This window comes from Enoplosus armatus, chromosome 3, assembly GCF_043641665.1.
Source record: "Enoplosus armatus isolate fEnoArm2 chromosome 3, fEnoArm2.hap1, whole genome shotgun sequence".
Taxonomy (NCBI): domain Eukaryota; kingdom Metazoa; phylum Chordata; class Actinopteri; order Centrarchiformes; family Enoplosidae; genus Enoplosus; species Enoplosus armatus.
The window spans coordinates 14,793,449-14,814,743 of record NC_092182.1 but is presented as its reverse complement, the minus strand read 5'-3'; the positions used below and the strand labels follow the sequence as shown (position 1 = coordinate 14,814,743).

Sequence of the window (21,295 nt, the reverse complement as noted above, 5' to 3'; positions counted from 1 at the left end):
TTTTTAAAATGTCATGTCATGTGTTCTGTCACAAATGCCATACTGTAATTACCGTAGATTACACAAATACCTCAGTAATTCCCACACTTTTGACTGTGTTCATTTAGTTTTGCCTTGGGCATGTCTATATACTGGCTACTTGCCATTCACCCTGAAGTGCCCCTGCTGTAAGCTCTGACAACTCTTACTTTGGGCTGTCTTTTTCTGGGACCCTTTTATTTCATATAAAGACTTATGTATCTGTCACTTTGGATCCTGATGTTCATCATGATTGCAAACATTTACCTTAAATTATTGGAAAAGTCGATGCGTCTCCCTCCTCTCAAGTTCTGCTGTGCTGCTCAAAAGCTTGAAATCATTTGGCAATATAGATTTCCCTCTAAAAATACACAGTATATAAATACATCTTCACTATAAAAAGTACTGTACTAAAAGACAATTTGGTACTTGGCTTGAGTTTAGAGAGGAGAAGCAGATGGAAACCAATACACACAGGCACATAGAAAAATAGCATATAATCAGAATTTAGAAATTCTTGGCCCTCTGACAAAAGCTCACTTGTAGCCTTTAAGAGGCAATTCAAGTTTCATTACACAAAACCATATTAATGTATATTTTTGTATATTAATACTTGAGTTATGGCTGACAGGGTAATCTGTACTCGTGACTGTGTTAAAATGAGTTTTTGCCTCGGGTAAAGTGATGTTATCAGTCATTCATACCTTGTGTGAGCGGCGAGCCTCACTTTCAAAGCTTTCAATACCATGTCCAAAGAGAGATTAGTCACACTGAATCAATCACTCTCCTGAGTCATTTATGGGCTGGCAAACCACTTTTTGGCGCACATCTAGAGGTCCCCCTTGTGGCTAAAACACCTTGCAGCCTGTCAATTAGGGAGCTGCATACAAATCTGCTTCAGACAGTCCCCAGTCCAGAAACTTAAGGATCCTCGCCAGTCTTCCCATTAGAGCATTTCTCCCTCAGCAGCATGGCAGACTCTCTGGGAAGTCTGTCCCATCTCCCTCCAAAGACGACTTCACAAACAATTGAGGAGCGTGGCAAGTGGGGCAGCAAAAGGGAGTTCATCGTGTCTGTGGCTGGTGCTATTGTTGGACTTGGTAATGTGTGGAGATTTCCATATCTGTGCTACAAGAATGGTGGTGGTGAGTATTTCTGTTTATTGCTCTCTCAGGTTAGCATTCTTACCCCAACCTCCTAAGTGCAGCATAGTGTCAGATCCTGCATGCAAACTTTTTAACTCTTTCATTGTTGTCTATAAACTAGAGAAAGGAATCATTTTTTTGAGTATGGTTTTATTATTCACCAAGGCACAAATATTATATTCTTTTATTTGTTTTACCTCACTTGTCACGTTGCCTCTTGAAATTGTTGCTATAAAATATTGAAAGACTGATAATCTAGAAAACAATTCAAAGTGGACGGAGGGAAGCTGCACCTCTTAATCTTGGCAAACAAAGTATTTGACATGTGATAAACGGATTAATGCGTTATTATAAGTTCAGTCACAGTACGTTCAGACGTACAGTCACAAACCCTGACGTCTGTGCACTGTAAATCTCTCCTTCTTTCTGTCTGTGTCTCACTCTGCTTCACATCTGATGATGAAGGTTTTGACAGGTTATAAAAGGCTATGAAAATCATGTACTGCCTGTGTTTGTGCAAAAAGCACAGTCACATTCTTTGCTGAATTCCTACAGGTTTTATTTACACCCAAAACACCATAGTCCTCGGGCTGATTTCGCATTCCTCAAATTGGGCAGATTCAGAAATTCAATCTATTACACAAGTTCTGTACAGGATGGTGAAGTTAGTGTTTTGTAACTCGTTTCCATGCCAATAAAACCCTTTGAATTGACTTGAATCGAAGTAGCTTTAAGATGTTTTTTGTTTTTTTGTTCTAATTGTGATTCTTGTCTGTCTCTTACATGATGAGTAAAGAGCACAAAGCCAAGAAGTGATCAATTTTCTTAGCTGTTTGTTGATTTATCACCACTAAACGTGCACATTACTGATTTTTGCACACTTCTGGTTAGATGCTAAACTGCAGTACTTGTACTCTGTGCAATGACAATAAAGTTGAATCTAATTTCTTCATTTAGGGAAGACAATACATTAGTAATAAAGATATACCGACCGCACTATTTCTACCCATTTTACTTTATGTCAGATCCGGCTATAAATCTGTGAGTAGCAGCAGCTAAGAAACACATTTATTTTTACAGTTTTACAGTTATTTGATTGACTTACTTTCATTTATTTACCTCTTCTTTAATAGTGGCCTATTTAAACCTTTACAATTTTTCCAAAATTATAATGATTTCCTAAAGTACTCCAACTCAGCCTAGCCTGTATGCTTGAGGGCCTTACCTTTATCAGCACTTTCATGGCAACATATTGACACACAGTGGGAAACTTTGAGAAGACCTTTTGAGAGTGAGTGTTTGTTCAACAAAGTTTGTTTATATTCATACTTTTAACATTTTTTGTTTTTAGTTTTGTATCTTTTGTTTTTTATGATGGTGAGTTGAAAGCCGATTCGGTAGCTCGGGTTTTCTATTCATACGGCTGCGGTGTGATTTCCTGTATTTTCGTCTTATGTCCCCTCCCTCTCTGCTGTCATCGGTTTTGTAAACGTCTCTTTTTAAGCGCTCCCAAAGTTGTCAGGTATGTCGAATGGTGATCTCTAAATATACAGCCTGTCCTGTGAAAGGCCATGTGCTATATTTGAGACACGTGTCTTTTAGATCTGGTTTCAATAAGAATTTTTATGTGTTTGTTATATTGCGTTAAATGTGTACAGTCACACACAGCATTTCTTTGTATAGATACACTGTGATACACAGTGGTGCTGTTTTGACTGTTTTGGTTTTGACATCAGGTGATGTTTTGTCTCTGTTTTGGTTACATTCATTTGTTTGATTTGAACAGCAATCACTGGCCCGGATTTTTGTCTAAGTTCCTTGTAATAAAAGTCGCGAGAACTGAGACAAACAGGTTAGACACACTTAATAAGATAACTTAATTTAGAAAAAAACAGAATCAGCTTGTTTAAAAAACACATGTAAAATAAAATCCTTACATTTCTGTGTCATCACAACTGATGAAGTTTGGAAGAAAATTCTCAACTCTGAGTCACTTTAGCTTCAAAAGGGGGTTTTCACTCTTGGAAACCGTGATTGGCTGTTATCAAACAATCTAGACACCTCACTAATGAACAATTACAGGCCATTATCAAACCCCCAATTTTAGTATAAATCATTGAAAAGGCAGTTTTTCAACAACTGAACATCTTCCTGGCCCTAAACAAGTTTTCCAGCCACACCACAACACAGAGACTCATTAAGGTCTTGACTGACATCCACTTAAACACAGAAAAGTTTCAGTCTTGTTATTATTAGATCTCAGTACTGCATTCAACACAGGAGACCACAACATCTTGGTGGACAGACTGGATAACTGGGTTAGACATTCTGGCTCAGTGCTAAATTAATTTAAGTCCCATTTGAAGGACAGGGACTATTTTGTGTCGATTGATAATAATTACATATCTGAGCGTACAAAAATGACGAGGAGCTCCCCAAGGCTCCGTTCTCGGGCCTCTTCTGTTCAACATCTGCATGCTCCCACTAGCTCAGACAGTATAGAAAACAACAAAATATCTTACCATAATTTATATATTTATATAACGATATCACCATGATCACCATGGTTCCATACAAGTACTGAGCAGGTCCATTGAACAAATAAATGATTGGATGTGCCAAAATTTTAGATAACACTGAAATAATTGCCTTTTATTAAATTACATTTGGGACTATTTATTCATATCTTGCACTGCACTGAAACAGCATTTCTATTCTCTTGTTTTACCTGTTTTATTCTCTTTTAGCTTATTTTCATCTTCAATTTTATTTTATTCTTTTAAACCCTATTCTAATGTGTCTTTTTATATTGCCTTATGTTTCGTTTCTTTATCCATTTTATGTCCTATGTAAAGCACTTTGAATTGCCTTGTTATTGAAAGGTGCTATAAAAATAAACTTGTGTTACCTTGCCTTGCCTCAACATTTCAGCATGCTGCTTGGAATGCAAGCAACCCCCCCCCCCCCCCCCCTTCCAACTCCAGGTGCTGTGTTATGCATTGTGATTGACACCCACCTCCCCTTCCCTCTCCTAACTCTTGATTACCCGAATAAATGAGTTTGAAATAGATAATTAGGCTACTCAAATTTTTCAGAATAACTGTTAATGGTTTAATTATAAAAAGTTTGAAATAGAAATCAATTAAATCAATATGGCTTACATCCAGGCATGCAAGTCAGAAACTTCCTGATTATCTCAAATGTGTCCCAACTTTAGCCACTTTCAAATCTACACTAAAAAACTCTGCTGTTCTCCTGTGACTTCCACGTGCAGGAGGTTAACTTATAACTTCTTATACTCAAACTTAGCACCAACAGGGCTGGGTGGAGGTTTTAATTTCTCCATCACATTACAATTCTCCTTCTCTATGGCTTGTATACGTAAACATATACAAGGGGTTTTTCACATTTGGCTTGGAGGTAGAAAAAAAAGGTATGAATGGGTGTCCGTGTTGCTCCTCAGCTTTGCTATATGGGTGTGTAAATGGGTGAATCCACTGAGAAAAATCTTACAACAACAGAACAATGTAAGGACAGCCACATTTAAGACTATTTAAATCAGGTCAGTTGTGCAGTTTCACAATAATTTAGATAGATAGATAGATAGATAGATAGATAAATAGATAGATAGATAGATAGATAGATAGATAGATAGATAGATAGATAGATAGATAGATAGATAGACAGATAGATAGATAGATGGCCACCACAGACTGGTAGATACTCTGTAGCATCCCATTGCAGATGTTGAATCCTCTGAGTACCCGTGCAGGAAGTAGAGCCGGCTCTGGCCGCTCTTGTAGAGGGCCTCTGTATTTCCAGCCCAGATACACCCCACAAGTCATCAGAGATCATGGTACTCTTTGTATGTGTGCTATGCTATGCTTGTTTACAATGCTTTAACCACACTTGCAGGTGCATTCTTCATTCCTTACATCCTGTTCCTTGTGACCTGTGGCATTCCTCTGTTCATACTGGAGACAGCACTGGGCCAGTACACCAGTCAAGGAGGAATCATCTGCTGGAGGAAGGTCTGCCCCTTGTTTGAAGGTGAAGTATACCTGCCAGGATTGTGATGTACTGAGCAGAGTTTAGCAAGTAAAGAAATAAATACTATGGCAATGCAAAGTTAACATTTTATGTTGTTTCCAGGAATGGGATACGCCAGCCAGATGATCCTTTTCTATGGATGTATCAGCTACATTGTGATTTTAGCCTGGGCTTTTCTCTACTTTTTCTCTTCCTTCTCTGGCGAGCTGCCATGGGCCACGTGTAATAACAAATGGAATACAGGTAAATTAATGATTTGCCCTTAAGCATTATAACTTTTATCTCTCTCCTACACATACACCATTAACTATAAGTGTCTTGATTATATTTGATATCTATGTATATATAAATTTAGTTGAAACATCAATGCAAGTTTTATTATTTACCCAAGTTAATTTTAACAACATACTAATAAGGTTAATGTAGCATTATTTCATTATTATTATTTATTATTAAGTATGGTACTCAAACTGGTTACTGTATTGCTATGCAACAATTCATTTATCATGTAGTACTGATCTAATAATGCTTTAATTGACCATGCATTTACAGTTTTAACTGTGCAGTATTAACAATATTTTTATATATTTCAGAGTCCTGTGTGGTATTGAACAACAATAATGGCACTGCTAACTGGACCTCGCCTGTGAATGCTTCATCGTCTGTAGTAGAGTTTTGGCAGTAAGTTTTTATCCAAATGAGGCTGAATTTAATATAAAGTCACAGATTACAGAATATCCATGGATAAACAACTGAATAAACCTGTGCTATAAAGACACATGCAATTTGAATGAATGAAAGTTCAAACATCTGGAGATTTTGCAAAATGACATCATATGCCTGTTACACAAGTACTTTACACAAGTATTGTCTGGTGCTGGTTGGGTGTGTTTGCCTAAGTCATTGACATCTCTGTTAATTTGGTTGTACGTGTTAGGGCAGGACAGCTTCCAAATTACAAAATTTTATTATATCGTTTCTTCTTGTGTAATTCCAGACACAGACACAGCTCCACCCAGTTTGAATCGGAGCAGAGATCTAATCAGCCAGAATAACCTCAAAACCTGTAGGGTGTGCAGGGCCTTCAAAGGGAAATTTCGCTGCATTTTATGTTGCTGTCCAATCCGTGTTGATGGTAAATGTAGTCAACTGAAGCAATAAATTCCTCAGTGTGTGCTATATTGATAGAGAAAGCTGTGTTCACTTGCTCGTGGAGCTGTGCCAGCAGTGCCAGCAGTGCCAGCAGTGCCAACATGTACAAGTTGCTGTTTGCTCTCTGCAGCTCAGCTTCTGGATGTTCTCCTCCAACCATATCCTCCTGCACGGCTAAAGCAGCCTCTGCCTCTCTCCACTGCATTTCTTTGGCCGTATACTCTGGCTGCAATGAATATGGCTGAATATCTGAGTCAGCCAAAACACTGTAAAATGTATCCTCGTCCGCACTCATATTTTGGGATGCCATTTTCACTGCTGGAAACATATCTAGTTTGAAATACAAGTAAGCAGGCCTGTAGTTCTTCCTTGCCCCAAACTATGTCACGATAACTCTAAATAGCACACACGTGTTTTAGCTGCACCTTCCCTCATTCCCGGTACTTTTAATTCTGTTAACTACGACTAACCACCTCAGAATCTTTTTCTTATTATTCTTTCATTCTCTATCAAGTCAAAGTCAGCTCCAGAAATTTGAGATGTTTAGGTCTGTGTGTGTTCAAGTATTGGACTATGTGGACATGTACAGACTGTGTTTGATTGACATCTTCTGCACTCTTTAGATATTATTTGTTGCATCTGGTAGGGCGGGACAGTTTACACCTGACGCATACTCCCAGTGTAGCTCCCACTAAGTTCACCCTGAAACGAGGTCCAATCAGCCAGAATAATCGAAAACACCTGTGAACTGAAGGTGTGAACGGCCTTTAATTACACACTCAAGCATGTGTTATCATGAATAGTTTGCCGACCTTCAACATCAGTAGACCTTTCATGATGGACTTTTTGACTTGTCAATCACAAGTGTAACTGATAACACTAATAATGGCTGCATTCCAGGGACAGTCTTAGCATTTTTGGACCCCTGGGCGAAATCTGTTCAGGATCCCCGCCACAATTCCTTACACAAGCCTCCCATGTATACTGCTTGTGAAGGAATTTTCCTTCTTTAGACTAAAAGTAGTGTGACACAGTGGTTCCTCCAGGTCACATTCAGGTCAGTTGTACAGCTAATAGTAGTGGGGCATAGAGCAGTAGTTCAACTCTCTGTCTGCAAGTGAAGTGTGGTCATGGTGCAGGATGCCCCCTGGGTTTAGACTACACATTGATAGACTGTTTTCCACCAAGACATGCACTGAATATGACTTAAAGTGATATACAACGTGACTTGCAATACCCAATAGAGTCTTCACACATATATACAGTATCTGTGTGAGGGTAACCTTATTTGGAATGCGAAACAGTCCTCATGTTCCAAACAACAGGATAAAAGATGCCTGTTTGCCCACTTTCTTGAGAATTGAGGTGGCACTACACGGGTAAACCTGTATTGTTGAATCTCCATTCTCTGTGATCGATCACGCTTCAATAAATGCTTCTCCGTAAGACATCCAAGTCAACTGAAACTTCTTCACTCTCGAGTTGACCTGCTCTTCAGAATTTCCATCACACTGCTTACATCAGACTCTTACCTAACTGGAATATATCATAACCCTGCATCACCTGTAAAAAAATAAATAAATTACTTAAAATTATTGCAAATCAGCCAATAATGTGTGGTACAGTTTTCCAGTCATCAAGTCCTGTGGTGATCAATTTGTAGTTTTTCTGAGAGAAGACTATTGTTTTTCTCTGAATACATAAGTAAGCTTCTCTTAATTTTTTTCCCTTTTATTAGTTACCTTGTTATATACCCAATGAAATATAACACATTATTGGTAATAAATACCAATAAGTATGCAACTGTGATTTGCAATAATAATAACTCAACTCAGTTTCACAATAAACAAAGTACTGTAACTTGACTAAACTCATCTGCCGCAGGCAGTGATGGAGTAGCAGAAGATGAAAGGTTTGACTCCCTTTCCTAGTAGAAGTGTCGCCGGGTTGTGCAGTGTTGGCTGTCCCAGGTAGAAAATTATGTAATAGATAGATGTTAGCCAAAACAAGCATAAATGCATGCATATGCACTAGATTTGTGTAAAACCCACTCTGCATGTATCCAATTCTATCACTATTTGGTAAATGCTGCAGAACTTGAATGTCTTTCAGTTCCAAATACACATTCCTTTTGAAGTGCCTGGCTGGGCATTTATGCAAAACATGTTGATCATATCATGTATTTGTATCTCTGTATTTTGCTTTCTTTTCATCATCTTCTTTCTTCCATTTTCTCCCCTGTGTAACAGGCGACTTGGACCTCTTCATCGTTAGTGAAAAAGAAAAAAAGACTACCAATTTGATACCTTGTGTCATCACAAAACAGACTCAGCAAAACCAAAATGCATATTTTTCTTAAAACATAAAAAAATATCGGATCGGGTGCGACCATTTTTTTTTTTTTCATCTTTTTTTCTCGCCCATGTGGCACCTTCTCCACAACGGCCACAGCCTATATGACCTTTGCTTAGGGCTGGCCCTGCTGCTTCTATTTAAGTGGGAAAAAATATATAATAAGAACTAAATATGAGTGTAGCATAGATGTCCATTTCCTCAAGTAATTGGTTGACAATGCCTTGTTCCTTACAGACGACGGGTGCTAAAAATATCCTCTGGCATAGAAACCTTAGGACACATACAGTGGGACCTTTCTTTGTGCCTTCTTCTGGCCTGGATCATCTGTTACTTCTGTGTCTGGAAGGGAGTGCGATCCACAGGAAAGGTAAAACTTTCCTTCACTCATTTTATTTTCTTTATGTAATTTCTTTAGTTTTACTTCTGTGACTCAGTAAGAGTAAAAGCATTCTCAAGAGGTTGCCACTCATCTACATTACAGTCTGAAATGTTGGTCACTTTCATTCTAACCCTTCAACCATCTAGAGCATATAAAGGTTTGAGGAAAGCCTCTGATCCTGTGCATTTGTAGTTTACAAATTCAACCAAACCAAAACACCTATTTTTTAGGAGGGTACTGGTTTGCTAATGTTGCTCCAATTCAATACAGGTTTTGAAGCAGTTATTGAATACATAAAGCTCTATAAAATGGACTTGCAGGAAAACCTATACATTATACATGTATATACATTGTAAATAAATATCATAATATAATATATAATAAATATCTGAACTTCTACTCTCTGGCATCTTTTTACATAATATGGAGTATCTAAACCCCAAGGATAAGGAAAGGTTGACAAATCAATGGAAATCTCCACTAAATAAAAAGGCAGTTTTGCCCCTTTAGTTACCTCAGACCTGCTGCCACATGGAAGTAGGTCTCACCTGCCACTCAAGGGGACTCAAGCCCAGAGTGATGAAAGGCGGCATTAATGATGGATGTTTTTCACTGTGGTATGAAAAGCGGCTACATGGCGTGAGGTCTGCGATGGTGAGAACGGGAGCTGGAAACGCTGACTAGCACACTGTTTTGTGAGAGAGATGTTTGCAATAGATCCTGGGTGTCTGTGCCCTATGGTTATCTAACTTGGTTCACTCCCTGCTCCTGTAATTTTCCCCCAAAGCCTCAAGTTCAACTTATCAAGTAGATCCTCTGGTTAAATAAGAGCTTCTGCACTTCCCTCACCAGGTTATTAAAGTTATTGTTTGTCATCTTGGAAACTAAACTGTTTTTGTGAGACACATTTTCAGGTTCACACATGCCCTTGTGCCCTGAATTTTTACAATCACTTGATAGGTTCCAATCGACTTCTCTATAACGAGTGTGAGTCAGGTAGACATTTTCCAGGGTAAGTCCTCAGTCACATAACAAGTGAAGTCATTTATTATTTTTGCGGCTGTGTAGAAAATCCAGGTTGGGTTGTGAAATAGTGTCTTGGTCTGTAACAAAACTGCCAAATGACTAACTTACAAACACAACATTGCTCGTAATGTCCTGAGCAGACTTTTCAACATGGCTACAATCATATGTTATAATTTAGTATTCTTAAATTTGTAACAAAACCGTTTTCTGCTTAAATGTAGGCTACCTACTTCACAGCCACATTCCCCTTCCTCATGTTGATGGTGCTGTTTCTCAGAGGAATTATACTTCCAGGAGCTTTCCATGGTATCAAGTACTACCTGTACCCCAATCCTGCACGGCTCGCTGACCCACAGGTATATATTCTAATTTGCATTGGATTATTCGATAGAGAACGTAAGAGGGTGTTTGGTCAAATAATTTGTCACTGGTTTATAGGTTTGGATGGATGCTGGAACCCAAATATTTTATTCCTATGCCATATGTTTGGGATGCCTGACTACGCTTGGGAGCTACAACAAGTACAACAACAACTGTTACAGGTGAGTACTTCAAGATATGACTGAAAATAAAGTTTCTATTTCAGTGGGTGCAGTTGTATTACGCTAACAGCATCCGAATGTTCCTTTTGTTAGACATACTATTTTATAGATAAAACACTATCAACATCCTCAGCTTTCAATTATTTGCTTCCATCACCCGTAATTTTGACTACAATCTATCTAATGTAGCTGTTTAAGTTTCAAGGTGTCTGTAAGTATGTTCTGTATGTTATTTTACTGTAATACAGTAATCACAGATGTTTACCTGTCCCGTGTCACCAAGAGAGAAATAATGACACAGTGCATTGTTTCTGACTTGCAGAGACTCCTTCTATCTTTGCTTGTTGAACAGCGGGACCAGCTTTATATCTGGCTTTGCCATTTTCTCAGTTCTGGGCTACATGTCACAGAAACAGGGTATCGACATTTCGTCAGTTGCTGATTCAGGTACGAATGTGAATCTACTCAGTGCTAATTAAATAAAATGTCGGACTATATAAAGTTGCTTTATACATTTTTCCTCAGTACTGCCTTATGGATTTCAATCATACAATGAAAATGAAAAGAATGTGAACTGATTGCTCTCATTATTAGGAAATACTTAAAGTTTTCAACTCATTTTGATTTTCTGTTTTATCTGTAAGGAACAAGCGTAATTGATAAAATGTCAGCTTTGACACTGATGCCATAAATAATGGCTTACACATTGTTGGTTTCACTCCGCAGGCCCTGGCCTTGTGTTCATAGTCTACCCACAAGCTGTGACTCTTCTGCCGTGTCCTCAGGTCTGGTCCGTGTGCTTCTTCTCCATGATCATCTTGTTAGGAATAGACGGTCAGGTGAGCTGCAGACGTCCTTATGTCTCCCAAAAATGACCTGCAATGTTTCTTCTTTTGTCAACTCGTCTCTACACTAACATGTCCCTCTGTCACCCTGAAGTTCATTGGCCTTGAAAGCATCATGACCTCTCTAACGGACATCTACCCTTCCCACATCCAAAAAGGATTTCGTAGAGAGCTTCTTCTGATGCTGATCTGTGCACTTTGCTATGTGTTTGGCCTGTTACTGGTGTCAGAGGTAAGCTGTAAGAAGTATATTCATTGGTGGTCACAAGCAATTCATCATGTGAGCGCTATTTGCGGTCTGATCAATTAATACCCAATACGCAGTGTGTGAACTGTGAAAACTTCTTTTTCCATTTTTTTTCCTTCTTGTTGAGGAAGAACATAAGTGGGAGCTGTTTGCTTAGCACAATATAAAAGGCACCTGTTTTAATTTTAGGCCGGCGCATACATCCTGCAGATCTTTGATCACTATGTATGCAGTGGTCCCACTCTTCTTCTGATGGCAATTTTCCAGTCACTGATTATTGGATGGATCTATGGTAAGACACAGTTGTCAGTGGTACATCTGTCTTGGTTTTTATGTTTGACATTGATATCACACTAATTGTACAACCTTATAACCAAAGCTATGTCCCAATTCCATACTACGTATTGATTCTAGGGGCTTTGAGTGCTCCTGCCCAGAAAAAGTGGCTAAATACTAAAAGATGTCAGTATGCATACTTAGTTGGCTTGAGTATGCTGTTGATGTTAACAATTGTGAAACTGTGAAAACAAAACAAAGCAAATGCGGTGATGGTGATTGCAAATTTACAAATATAAATTACAAATCTGATTTAGACCAAAGGTATTGTTACAATGAATTAGTAAAGTAAGAAGAAACCTGGAGTCACAAAGCATAGACTAGCCAACTGTCAAATTAGTTACATTGTCTCTCTATAATGAAACATGCCAGGAAGAAACAAAGTATCACCAGAGACATTAAGTAACTGTAAAAACACAAGAGAAATAAAATACAACAGAAAATGAACAATGACAGGTAGTATAATGGCTAGCTTGGTTAGCACAAAGCTGATCACAGAAAAACTCTTAACATCTCATATTGCATACACATACAAAAAAACAGCCTACAGAGAATGGTCCAAGGGCACGTGGAGAGTATGTAAAAGATGCCTGTCAATATTGGTTTGGTTAAAGATCTGACAAAATGGTGGACATAACAATGTCAGTTAGCTAAACTGGAAATGCTATAGAACTTTGCCTGTAGCAGTTGCTAATAGTAACAGAATGTTCAATAGAATGATCAGCTGACAGCGGCAGAATGTCATTTCCTGTTTTCAAGGTACAGTAAATCCTTGTATACTAACTTCAAAAACAGTGAAATTTAGTATATACTACCTACTACATATTACGTGTAATATGGAGATTGGACAGAGCCTTCATAATGTGTTGTGTCTCTGTCCTAGGTGCTGAACGCTTCAGTGACAACATTGAGGATATGATTGGGTACAAACCTCTATCACTGATCAAGTACTGCTGGATGTATGGAATCCCTCTCATTTGCAGTGTAAGTCTTTTAAGCAGACCAGAATAAATCGTGTTTATGGAAATGTCCTTTCCTTTTGATCCAACAATGTTTATATATTTGTGATTTGTTTCCCTTCCAAGGGCACATTCGTGTTTTTGCTCCTGAGATACACCCCCCTGAGGTTCAACAACTACTATGTGTATCCTTGGTGGGCGTACTGGGTCGGCTGGTTTCTGGCCTTGTCATCTCTTATGATGATTCCATTGACCATGGTCTGCCAACTGGCCAAAGGAAAAGGGACTCTCTGGCAGGTCAGTGGTGTTTGTTAGTGGTCGTTATTTTACAGCATTTGAAGTTTATAAGCCATTCTTTGTAGCTTGTGCATACTGTTCTGCTGCAAGTGATAATCTTTGAATATTATTATCTTCCCCTAGCGTCTCAAGGCAAGCTCCCAACCTGCAGATGACCTTCCAGTGATGAAAAAGGAAATGACAAGCATTAGTGCTTCACTGCGTATCCCTGATGATGGAAAATGGCAATAAGTGAAATGCCAATCCTTTGAAAATTACTTTGGTTTTTTTTTGTAGAGCAGGTTGTTTACTATATATATATATATGGTGGTAGTATTCATTTACAGATATTTGTTTTAAGGTGAGATGACCTATTTGGATACAGTATATTGAATGTCTAATATAAGTTTTGTTTTTAAATCATTAAATTTTGTTACAGTTGTTACAGATACAGATAATAATGAATGTACAAAATACTACAGCCAATACAACCAATTTGTACAACCCACATCTGTGATACCCCAAAACCTGAAGGACAGAAATGTTTTTTCTACATATTTTAGCCTGTTCACTACAAATGCACAAAGTTTTAAGTAATTACCATCTACAGGCAGGGCATTACTGTAGTTTCAGATTGTTAAAATAACACATTATTAAAGCCCTGAGACTTTGAGTTGATTTCAAAATATATAATCCATCACAGGAAACACAATGATGGGTTAGCACAGTAAAACAATCAAGTTCCAAGTGTTACCTGAAAACTTTAAGTACATAGGTAAGCCATCACTTATGTATGGAATAATAAGCCTGGTGCTGAGAAGATTATTCTAGCAGCTACATTATAGAGCCATATATTGTTATTCTAGATAATTCCTTTGCTATATGTAACGGCTGTTGAATGCACTGGAAGGGTATTTAAACTGAGATTATACTTTTATTATTATGCTGTTAAAGTTTCAAACAGTATTTGTGACTAAATGAGCAACAATGTATTTTAGATTTAGGGGGGAAAACATCTTGGTTATTATTTGTTAAGATATTAACACTTAGGTAATCTGCTTCATCTGTGTGCGGGAGTAGTTTGATAAGATTTAATCGAGGGGGTCATCACCATAGCAACAAGCAAACAACCCAACAACTGTCATCAAATTCTGATTCTGGTTAAATTCTGATTGGTGCACAGAAATGTCTGAGAACAGACACCTGCTCACGTCAAACCACTGAGAAGAGCAAAGACAAAAACACAACCAGAATCTGATTAGCCTAGCATAGCATAAACACTGGAAACAGGGGGAAACAACTAGCCTGGCTGTGTCCAAAGATAAAAAATCTGAATATCAGTGCAGCTAAGCTAAGCTGAGCTAACCATCGCCTTGCGTGTTTCCAAAAATGTCAAATTATTTTAATTTAAACTAAAAAGTATGGTTGCATTGTTGTTAAGACTTTATAGAGTGTTGAGCATGAAAGTTGACTTTGGGATCAGTTTGTGTGACAAAATAAACTCAACTCGCTTAGTATCTTTTTCAACCTAAAACAAAAGCTGGTAAGTGGGCTTTAGAGTTGAGATTATTTTGTCACACAACTTGGGCTTGGTTTAGTTACACAGATCTGTTGGTTTTACCTAATACATGCTTTAAATGAAACAGGCTTTAACAATGCTGTCTTTGACCTCAGTGACCTCTTCAGTAAATGTTTTCAAGTCAGACTCATAACTATGCCGTTCAACTCTGTGACCTCCACGTTCCTCGATTTTGTTCTCCTCAGTCCCCTGTTGTTCTAACTGAACAGGCCTGAGCAGCCGCGTTTCTTTTGTTATAATAGACGTAGTCATCCATGTGATTCCATCTGTGAAACTCTCTGAAGACCCTGACACTATGGCATCAACAGAGCCATCAACGGTATCAGTGGTGGTAACATCGACTTCTCAGACACAAGTCTCTCAAAGTTGATTATTATTACCATTCCGATGTGACCTTAAACTAAAACCAGCAAATACACTGTATGGTCACTTTATATAGCTTACTCAAGCTCATGTGATCTGATTACCTACATTTTCTTTGTGACGATAAATCATGAACTGATAATGTTTTTTACTTGAAAAAATATTCTATATATTCAGTGTATATTTTGCCTATTTTACAACATATAGAGGCATATATTAAGCCAAATAAATATACCTCCTCAGGCTGTCAAAATAAGTGTTTAACTACATGCTGCTTGAATTTGTGCTACAAAACTACTTCTTCTTTTTTAGGTACATAGAATTTCCTTGGATTACTATATTGATGAGGGTTTTTTTACATTACTTTTGTCTTTATACATACATGACTTTAAATTTGTATAATAAAATACTTCATGGGGAAATGTGGCTTGTTCATTTTCATCATGTAAGCATGTGAGCTAGGCGAGGGAACTGATATATGGACAAGTGATGAGAAGTGAATAATCGATAAACAGGTACTAATAATCGCTGAGAATCAGAGGCCATCTCATAACACAGCCAAAAGCAAAATCTTAAGTTTTAAGGGAGTACCACAAATAAACTCTCTGAACGTGGTGGAAATTAATTAAGTACATTTACTCAAGTACTGTACCCAAGTACAGTTTTGAGGTACTTGTACTGTACTTTAGTATTTTTAATTTTATGCTACTTTATACCTCTACTCTACAACATTTCAGAGGGAAATGTCCACTTCATTTATTTAACAGCTATAGTTACCTATTACTCTTAAGATTAAGATTTTACATGAACAAATACGATAATCTTATAACATACAGTACATTGGTAAAAGATGACAAAAAATGCTGTTTTTAGTTGGAACAACCTAACTTTATGTAGTGCACTCAAAACTAGCTCCACCTCAACCAGCTTCACCAGGAAAATGCAACTTATGCATTGATGCTTCAGTATTAACAATCTTATGATGTAATATATATTAGTATATCAGTCACAGGGGACATGTTACTGCAGAATTACTTTATTACTTTTGATATTTTTAAGTACATTTTACTACTTGTTTTTATAATGGAGTATTTTTAAATTGTTGTATTGCTATCTTTATTTAAGTAAAGCGTCTTGCTTTATGGTGTCATGCATTTAATTAAAAATGGATTAAATTAACTTTTATGAACTTTGATTATCATGGAGATATCTCTAGTCCACATATAGAAAATTCAACTGATTGGAAATTATTTGCATATCAGATCCCACAATTCACAGTGCTTGTTGGACCAAAAACCAAGGCTTGAAGTCCAAGGCATGCCTGGGAAAGGGTATAAATCTATTTCTAAAGATTGTTACTTGTTCCCAGGAGCACAGTGGGCTCCATAATTGTGATGGGAAAAGTTGAGAACCACCAAGACAAGCACAGTAACAGGACAAAAAAGGCATTGGTCAGGGCGGTGACCAAGAGCCCAATGGTCACTGTAACACAAAAAACTATACAAATGTGTTTTCGCTTGTCATTATGGGTTGTGTCAAGATCGAATAAAGATAATTTAAACAATTCTAAATTAAATCTATAACACAATGAAGTGTGAAACAAGTGACAGGGTCTAAACACCTTCTGAAGCCACTATACTGTATTTGAGCTATGCAACTATTGTTTTCTTCCTTAAAATGCTTGTCAAGCTATTTTGTCACTTTACAATTGGACTAGTGAATGCAACGTGAAATGGAACCCAGGGCAGTCAACCAATCAAACTGTCAATCTTACTTAAGTAATTCCTGGCATCATCAGTCCTGGTGCCCTGAGGGCTTTTTCTTCCTGAGATTACTTTGGTTTATTCAAACTGTTCTTACGGTGTTACTTATTTAACAATCAAAAGCAGCAGATCTCAAGCATTTTACAAAAGAATAACTAATTCTTTGTTATTAACCTTCTCATTCCACTTTATTGTATTTATCTATTAATATGCAGATTGTTTTCTCGATTCATTCATTATTTGGTCCAATGGGATGTCTTCAAATGTATTTTTGTCCAGCTGACCCAAAGATAATCAGTTTACTGTGAAGACCAAGAAAAGCAGCAAATCAATTATCAAAGTCAATTCCGATTCTTTCTTTTTTTTTGTCAATCGACTAATCAATTAATTGATAAACTGTTGCAGCTCTACTTTATAGTGATATGTAGCTGGGTTTGAATTTTTGGCTGTTCCTCTAACCCAGGGATACAACTTGCTTTGCCTGGGGGGCACTTTTGTAAAATGACAGGAGGTCAGGGGCCAGTTAATAAACAGACATTAACAGGCCTCAGGCTCTTCTGCCAACATTGTGAAATGGTCGCAGTTTGGTTAGGTTTAGGCAGCAAAACCACTTGGTTAGGTTTATGAAAAGTCACGATTTGGGTTAAAATAATACGTCAACGTTGACTTTTGGTTTCACATGGGACATGAACAATTGTCTCCTGAGTGAAAGTCCTGTCTTTCTGTCAGAAAGGCTTACTGGCAGAAAGCCCTGACGGCAAACTTCTCCCACGTGCCCAGCGCAGGTCAGGTGTACACGAACCTATCAAGTGTCACTGCTTCTGTGCACTGCACAGATCTCTGATACACTAATATGCAACTCAAGTATCAGCCAAGGGACATTATTGAACATTTACTAATTGGTATAAACAAACAAAAACTTCCCAGTGTGAATACATTTATTTTCATTGTGAATTAGAAAATGGGCGGCCCGGCAACCTGTCATGACCCGCTGGCCATAGTATCACTGCTCAAACCTTTCGTTTGGTACTAGTAATACTTTCATGGACTGATCATTTCCATAGGCTAGCCATGTTATACAATTGAGAAACATCAATCTTACACATTGTAATATTTAAAAAACATTTATTTTAAAAAAGAAATCAGTGTAAAAAGAAAAAAAAAGTATTTATTTAATTGGGTACATTAGCTCTGACAATTTTGATGTCATCGACTGGCCGATCTTGACCGCTTGTCTCTACCATCCCAATCCGGTTCAGCACTCCCATCCCCTGGCATACTCTTCCAAAAATACTGTGCTTTCCATCTAACCACTGAGTGGGTCCGAGAGTGAGGAAGAACTGGCTTCCGTTTGTGTCCGGTCCTGCGTTAGCCATCGCCAGAATACCGGCACCTAATAGACACACAGGTGAAATGAGAGAATTACAATTTGGGGATTTTTTCAATGTTACAAGCATCTCATGAGTATTAAATGTTCTGTGACAGTAAGTTTTAATCAGATTTCAAATCAAGAAATTTTTCAGACGAAACCACAACATTCTTTAGCATATCATTTGGTATACACCAACTTTAATAAATGAATTTGAATATCCACTCAGTTGCCAGTTTATTAGGTACACCTAGCTAAAACTAATGCCATTTAATACAACAATAAATCCTACCTTGATATTTGTACAAATAATATTAAGGACTCAGTAATGACACGCATACTAATATGTTCATTGTAAAGTGTACAGGAGCTTTTTCTTTATTTACCAACCTACATTTGTCTCCTCCACACCTGGCACCTTGTATTCAATTATGATTTTCCTCTGTGATTACCTGTGAATTTCAGTTCTGGGTTCAGCTCATCTTCAAACTGTTTACCAAATATGGAGGCACCACCGCGACCTGTTAGGACAACAAAGATCAGTAAACTGCAGATTCACTCTCAAGTGAAGTAACTGAAGACAATATACAATTATAAACATTATATTACAACAACACTAAATTTGAACAGACTGGTGTTTTACCACTGAAATGGTTTTGCCATGTGACCTACAGACTTTGCTGTGATGTTCAATATTGCTCTGTCTATGTTTCACACTTGTTGTTTCAACAAAGAGATCAAGTTTGGCTTATGAATGCATTTTCAGGGTGAGAGGTTTACAAAGAAAAGTGAATGTGATGCAGAATATAAAGCATCCCTCTACACTCCCAATTAAAGCATACATTAAACCACAGAGGTTTGGTTGAGAAGTAAGCCAATAGATACACTACATGGCCAAATATATAGACATCCAGAACATTACACACATGGCTGCATTCAGCCACATGAGTATTAGTGAAGTCGGCAATTAAGTCTGGCTCACATGGGGCTCTGTTCAGACTCTTCAGGAGTTTAACACCAAACTCATAACACAATTTCTTTATGTTTCACTTCAAAACAAGAAAGGACATTTCCTAAGTGTTGCTGTAAAGTTGGAAGAATACTATTTTCTAAAATATTGTGTGCTGTAGGAGATTCCCCAGTGACGCCCAGTAACCACGTCCCTGTCTGGAAATATGTTGTATGTGATGAACCCACCTGTTCCTGTAGGGTCTCCTCCCTGCACCATGAACTCTTTGATTATTCTGTGAAACTTTGTGTTGTTGTAGTAGCCTCTTCTAGCCAGCTCTGCAAAGTTCTTGCAGGCCTTTGGTGCATGTTTCCAGTACAGCTCCAACACAACCGTCCCCATCCTGCAACGCATGGTCAGTATTAGTATCTAGCGTCTTCGAGCAGCACAGACTTTGTTTTACAAGTTTTCAGTTGAAATATTCAAGGTGAAGTGACCTGTGACTTCATGTTGCTGAATAAACATTAATACCAGCATGATGACAAACAACCACCGTGTGCAGATTTCGTTATGTCTATACTCAGCAGCACTCTGACGGGGTGCTAAGGATTATCCAAAGCCGTTGAAGAAAGTTCGGTATCGCCAAAGTTAACCTAGCAAGCCCAACGTTTAGCTAACATCACCAAACAGCTAACGTTAGCTAGCTGAGTTCACGTTAGTGGGAGCTAGCTGAGTTAGCATTCAGTGGTTTTAATAAAAACTTACGTCGTTTCCAGAGCGACTGTTGACGGCTGCCATGTGTCTGGGGGTATCCCTGACATTATCACTCCAAGCGATACCCTTCTTTAGTCTTTAAACGAACGTGTTTGAATAAAAAGCAAGTGATTTATCAGCCTAGCACATTCATTCAATTCAATTCAGGGGGAGTTTCTTCTTCTGTGGTTGCCGCTCATTTCCTCTGCGTGTGGGAGGAAGTCAGCAACAATGGACTGCCCTCTACTGGACAAAATGATGGTGTGGTCAAGTAACTAAGTACATGTACTTAAGTAGCCTACTGTTTTGACGTACTTTCTGCTACTTCATACTTCTATTCCACTACAATTCAGAGGGAAATATTGTACTTTTTACTCCACCACATTTATTTTTTATCTTTAGTTACTAGTTTATTTGCAGATTCTGATTAATAATACAAAATATAATCAACAAATGAATTATAATGTATTATTATCGCTTAATATAAGACTTTATTGATCCCCATCAGGGAAATTCAGCTACCCAGCTGTATATAAAGTCATTCAAAGTAGCCCCACCTTTATCAGCTGCAGCATGAAAGTGATGTACACATGAATGTATCAATAATTATAATACAATAATATATATGTTATATACAATATATTGTGAAATGGGCCTTTCTGTATAATGAGTACATTTACTTTTGGTATTTTAAGTATATTTTGATGCTAATACTTTTGTACTTTTACTTAGGTATATTTTTGAATGCATAGTTTTTACTTGTAACAGTATTTCTACACTGTGGTTTTGCCACTCTTTCTTAAGCAAAACATCTGAGTACTTCTTCCACCACCTGAGAGAAGGTGCAATAATCCGTATCTTTAGTGTGTTCCTTCGTATGCTAGTTTTTTATATAATAAAACAACCTATTTTGCAGTTACCTTTTTTTATTATGCCTTCTTTTTTTGTTTTGGATGTATTTATTACAAAGACAAGACAGGTACCTGGAACCCACCCCCACACACAAGATTTGCTTAAAATAACAATCTTTCCAACTTCAATTATACCAAAGCAACAAGGTCACAGATGGAGGTGTGTACGTCTCTTCCTAGTTATCTAGTCTAAACAACACAATGTCTGTCTGCAGCCTGCATCAAGAAACTGAGACACAGCATCCTCTAACCTCTCTCTGATTAGACAGGTCCTGACA

The 21,295-nt window shown here is 37.8% G+C and overlaps 2 protein-coding genes across 2 annotated transcripts; one reads left to right on the top strand and one right to left on the bottom strand.

Annotated features, from left to right (window-relative positions):
* Positions 1 to 988: 988 nt before the first annotated feature.
* On the top strand, positions 989 to 13,582 carry slc6a11a (solute carrier family 6 member 11a). The gene is made up of 14 exons (XM_070903135.1): positions 989 to 1,163; positions 5,079 to 5,213; positions 5,316 to 5,456; positions 5,807 to 5,894; positions 8,955 to 9,087; positions 10,347 to 10,481; positions 10,564 to 10,667; positions 10,990 to 11,114; positions 11,394 to 11,506; positions 11,607 to 11,744; positions 11,949 to 12,051; positions 12,979 to 13,079; positions 13,181 to 13,351; positions 13,475 to 13,582. The coding sequence occupies exons 1-14, from the start codon at positions 989 to 991 to the stop codon at positions 13,580 to 13,582; spliced, it is 1,770 nt and encodes a 589-aa protein (XP_070759236.1).
* A 4,606-nt stretch (positions 13,583 to 18,188) lies between these two features.
* On the bottom strand, positions 18,189 to 20,274 carry ppil1 (peptidylprolyl isomerase (cyclophilin)-like 1). Its single transcript, XM_070902895.1, has 4 exons — positions 20,119 to 20,274; positions 19,602 to 19,756; positions 18,857 to 18,925; positions 18,189 to 18,428 (listed from the first exon to the last, which is right to left on the bottom strand). The coding sequence occupies exons 1-4, from the start codon at positions 20,172 to 20,174 to the stop codon at positions 18,208 to 18,210; spliced, it is 501 nt and encodes a 166-aa protein (XP_070758996.1). The 5' UTR covers positions 20,175 to 20,274; the 3' UTR covers positions 18,189 to 18,207.
* Between the last annotated feature and the right edge of the window lie 1,021 nt (positions 20,275 to 21,295).

What these genes read in the sequence shown, in the direction of transcription:
- ppil1 (XM_070902895.1), bottom strand. Translation starts at nt 20,174, where the DNA reads ATGTCAGGGATACCCCCAGACACATGGCAGCCGTCAACAGTCGCTCTG. An exon ending in ACAGTCGCTCTGGAAACGAC is followed by an intron (nt 19,757 to 20,118) that starts GTAAGTTTTTAT and finishes CATGCGTTGCAG; the next exon opens with GATGGGGACGGTTGTGTTGG. An exon ending in CCCAGAACTGAAATTCACAG is followed by an intron (nt 18,429 to 18,856) that starts GTAATCACAGAG and finishes TGTGTCTATTAG; the next exon opens with GTGCCGGTATTCTGGCGATG.
- slc6a11a (XM_070903135.1), top strand. Translation starts at nt 989, where the DNA reads ATGGCAGACTCTCTGGGAAGTCTGTCCCATCTCCCTCCAAAGACGACT. An exon ending in TGTTAGGAATAGACGGTCAG is followed by an intron (nt 11,507 to 11,606) that starts GTGAGCTGCAGA and finishes GTCACCCTGAAG; the next exon opens with TTCATTGGCCTTGAAAGCAT. An exon ending in GATTATTGGATGGATCTATG is followed by an intron (nt 12,052 to 12,978) that starts GTAAGACACAGT and finishes TCTCTGTCCTAG; the next exon opens with GTGCTGAACGCTTCAGTGAC.